At 51.0% G+C, this 4,281-nt stretch overlaps 1 protein-coding gene across 1 annotated transcript in view; it reads left to right on the forward strand.

Annotated features, from left to right (window-relative positions):
- LCMT2 (leucine carboxyl methyltransferase 2) overlaps positions 1-4,281 on the forward strand; it is a 35,528-nt gene that overhangs the window by 7,118 nt on the left and 24,129 nt on the right. The window contains exons 4-8 of the mRNA XM_019525344.1: positions 7-103; positions 780-936; positions 1,109-1,298; positions 1,754-1,861; positions 3,303-3,393. Of these exons, the coding sequence (XP_019380889.1) occupies positions 7-103; positions 780-936; positions 1,109-1,298; positions 1,754-1,861; positions 3,303-3,393 (643 nt within the window). The remainder of the gene's footprint in view (positions 1-6; positions 104-779; positions 937-1,108; positions 1,299-1,753; positions 1,862-3,302; positions 3,394-4,281) is intronic.

Raw genomic sequence — 4,281 nt, forward strand, 5'->3', positions numbered from 1 at the left:
TATGAGGTGGATTTCCCAAGTGTGGTGTCCCGGAAAGCTGCTCTGATTAGGGGCACAAAGGACTTGGCTATAGTGGTGGGAGGAGCTGGAGGTCAGGAATCAGGTATGATGTTTCTGGCATCGTGCAGCAGGCTGGCTACAGTGCAGCACCCAGAGGCATTGCATCACATACAGAGGTGTGGCTTAGAGATGGCCACAGCATTCTCCAACACTTGATGTGGTCTGCACTGACCCTAAGTGCCTGCCCCTGTGTGTGGAGGGAGACGCTATTCTCTGGGCACAGAGTGTGTGCTGCAGAACGTAGAACTCTGTTAAGAATGTCTCTAACCTTCTGACTGTGAAGGGCGCTGATGAGATGCTCTCTGAGCAGCAATATATGCCTGGCTCTGCAGACAGCTTGTGCTGAGCAAGGGGGAACTCAGCAAGGTTTCAATTCTGCAGTGGGTAGGACTGAAGCATCACCCCTGTAACTTGTTTTGCATCTGATCCCCCAGGTGCTTATCCTGAAACAGAGTCTGGGAGTTGGCTCCCTGGGGTTGAGACAAATGTAGGTTGTGTATTCTCAGTGCCTTCACAAGTGCTTCTTGCCTGTCCACTGTAGTTCATTCAGGGATGGAGATGCCTGCAGGAGGCTCCCCATTTCCTTTTCTGTTGCCTGTGTTGTCAGCAGGTGCATTGGTGTGATGCTAGTTGTCTGTGGGATGGCTGCTCCCTCGCTCGTTTTGTTGCTAGTGTGGAATCAGCATCGTGACAAAGGTATTTCAACTGTTTTCCCCCAGGAGCCATGAGCTTTGTTGGAGAAGATTATAAATTACTGGGAGTAGACCTGTCTGAGCTGTCTCAGTTAGAGAAAGCCCTCAAAGAAGCGGGACTGGACAGTGGGGTCCCCACCATGTTCCTGGCAGAAGTGGTGCTCACCTACATGGAGAACAGCAGGTTGGTTGGGTTGTCTCCCCCTTAATTTGCAAGGTCTCTGCTCAGCACACCTGTCAGAAAAGTAGGACCTCTGGTATTGCTGTTGTGGGGCTGTGAGGATGGGTCTTGTGCCTGCTTCAGTGCGGGCTGGAGCCACTATCCTGTTAGTTGCTCTCACGTGCATCTCTGATAGGTCGGATGCTTTAATTCGGTGGGCGGCACAGCACTTCTGCCAGGCGCAGTTTGTACTCTATGAGCAGATGCACCCTGAGGACCCCTTTGGGCACATCATGCAGCAGCACTTCAGCCGCCTGAACTCAGCACTTCATGGCCTTGCTCAGTACCCTGATTGTGAGGCGCAGCGGAGACGCTTCCTCCAGCAGGTAGGTACTTATAACTAGGGCAATGTGTAGCCTGTGCAAGACAGGAAAGAGCAGGACTTCTGAGGGCCTGGAGACTTCAGACAGGCTGGAATTGACATGGCCCTCTCTGTAGCTGCATTCCCACATCCAGTCCCTGGAAGCCCACTCCCTTTCCCTGGAACCGCTCTTCATGCCAAAGCTAGTATTCTGCTGGTAATGTGGACATGTTTCCGTCTGAGGGTGCTAACACCTTGGGACCTTCTGGCTGGGCTTCAGCGAGGGTGGGACCCTATGTTCCATCCAGTGGCGCTTTGGGAGGAGCACTGGTGCCATATGGAATCCACCAGCCTGTAGAGATGCCCTTGCCGGGGAGAAAAGGCTGTCAGTGTTTGACTCGGCCAGTGATACAGTCTCCTGGCTGTGGTTCTGTCTTTGGGGGAGTGACGCTTTCTGGGGAATGTGGGTCTCTGTTTCAGGGGTGGACCGAGTGCTTCATTGTAGATATGAACCAGTTCTACACCCTCTGTATTCCAGCAGAGGAGCGGCAGAGAGTGCAGGCTCTGGAGCCATTTGATGAATACGAGGTAATTCTGCTCTTTGCTTCCTTACACCAGGCATGTGGCTCAATGCCTGCAGCCATGGCGCTGCATGAATGTGGTTGTGGTTTCATGTGAGGGGACCTGGGAAGTGGAGAGCCAGTTAACGTGGAGTTGATATGAAGTGTGGGGGTGGAGGGCAGCAAGGGGTTGAAGCCCTGTTGTGGGTGGGCATCATGCCCAACTTCCACTGCAGAGGGCTGGGCTTCCTCTACTCTCAGCAGAAAGGGGACCAACCTTCTGAGTGGTGAACAAGCTGGGAGAGCATTAAAAAGACTGCTCTGTTCTTGTGGGTATTTCCTGCTCTGCCAATTCTGATTTGTTCTCTGCAAACTTCGGAACAAGCAGGACTTCTGGTATTGTTGTCTGGCGGGGGGGCCGCACACAACTGTATCTCCCATATCGTAAATAAAGATTCTTAAGAGTGCGTTCTTGTAGAGCACAAGTGGATGATGAATTGCCCTTTCCAGTTGCTGTTAGAGATCTGTCGGTTAGCTAGTTTTGAAACCACTTAATGTGGACTACAGTGACTTTTGTATAATGCTGGGAGATCTGTTCTAACTACTGTACATGGAACTGAGAATGTGGGCTGAAACATGCTGACAAATTGGCAAGGGTTTGGGAACATGCTGCAAGAACGAGTCTAGGTTTGCACATGAGCCTCAGAGCATGGGAGTGAATATGCTGTCTATTGAGCTTCACGAAGGCACAGTTACTAGAGAGCTTGGTCTGCTCTACAAGTGTTAACTTGGGGAGAAGATTTCTTGCTGTAGGCACTTGATCATTCAATAGGCAGGGGGGAAATGAGAGCCAGTGGTTGAAAACTGAAGTGCAGTAAATTCAAAGGAAAAATGCACTCCACGTGTGTACAGCTGAGGAGAATTAAACACTGAACAGCTTGGCTGCTGATGTGGTGGAGTCTCCCCCATTTGCTGTCTTCAAGGCAAAAGACCCACACCAGTTCAGCTGGAAATTGCTGCGAAAGGTGCTCATGAGCCTAAGTTGTGCAGGCTGTCAGACTGATACTGTTGTAGTCCCTCCTGGCCTTTTAGCCTGTGTTTCAGTGGCTGGCTGTCACTTCTTTGCACTGTTGGCTGCACTGGCCCATTACATAGGCAGAGCCAGGCCCAGTCCCCAGAGGGGTCAGTGCAGGTATGAGTGCTGCCCCTCACTTCCTGAGGGGATCTGCTTCCTCCACTTCCAAGTGGCTCTGAGCCGAAACCTGAGCTACCGTGCTTGCACAGCAGCAGCTGCAAGTTGCCAGCCTCTGAAATGGGGCTGAAGGGAGCCTGCTCTGAGCACTGCTGGCTGCTGCAGGATCACTTAGAAGGGGTTGGAGTTTAATCCTACTCCCTCCCCACTGTAGGACAGTCTCTCCTACCCCCAGTTACTCCCAGGCACTCAGTTTGTCTCTCTTGGCTTGCTGCAGGAATGGCACCTGAAATGTTCCCATTACTTTATCCTGGTTGCCTCAAAGGGGATGGAGCTTACCTGGACTTCTGTGTTATCCAGCCTGGCAGGTAAATACGAACTGGCTCCCCCTGTGACCTTCCCAGGACCTGGCAGAGGCCTCAAAAAGACCTCCTGTGGCTTAACCTCTCTGCAGAAGAAGCACATAAGATACTGCTATCTGAACATACCTCTTCATCTTTCCTGCTAGTGATGGATTCACAATCTGCTAGTGCTTTGGATGTCAGTGCCTTGCTTCTAATAGCTCTGAATTGAGAGCTTTTCATTCGTTCAGGCTGTTGTGCCTTGTCACATCTAGGATGTCTCTAGGGGCTTATATTTTATCCAGAGAAATACAAGAGAAGCCAAACAAATTCCTCTAAACTAGACACTGGATTATTGGGATATAAGCAATCAGGTAACATGACCCAGAGCAGCTATATACAGCAGAGAATACAGACATAGGGTGGCAAGGTCTCAGGGCCCTCAGAATCTGTCCTCAGGTTTAAGGCAGGTTCCAGACTCCCACCCCTCTGCCTTTGTGTGGGGTTTTATACAACTCAGATTCATATTTCTGTATTCACGCCCATTCCTCTGAGATGAGGATCTCTTGGCCAGTTCAGCAGGGAGCAGGGAAATTTGAGTCCAGGTCTGTAACCATTGTTCTAGGGTCATAGAATCATAGAAGTAGGGTCGGAAGGGACCTTGTAGATCTTCAAGTCCGACCCCCGCCTGGGCGGAAGAAAAACTGGACTCATTTGAGTCCAGCCAGGTAGGCATCAATCCTCTTCTTAAAGACCCCCAGGGTAGGAGCCAGCACCACTTCCCTTGGAAGTTAGTTCCAGCTCCTAGCCACCCTGACCGTGAAGTAGTTCTTGCAGATGTCTAATCTAAACCTACTGTCCAATAATTTGTGTCCATTATCCCTTGTCATGCCAGGGGGCGCTCGGGGAAACAGT

This window comes from Gavialis gangeticus, unplaced genomic scaffold (genome assembly GCF_001723915.1).
Source record: "Gavialis gangeticus isolate Ggan-Ray unplaced genomic scaffold, GavGan_comp1, whole genome shotgun sequence".
Classification (NCBI taxonomy): Eukaryota; Metazoa; Chordata; order Crocodylia; family Gavialidae; genus Gavialis; species Gavialis gangeticus.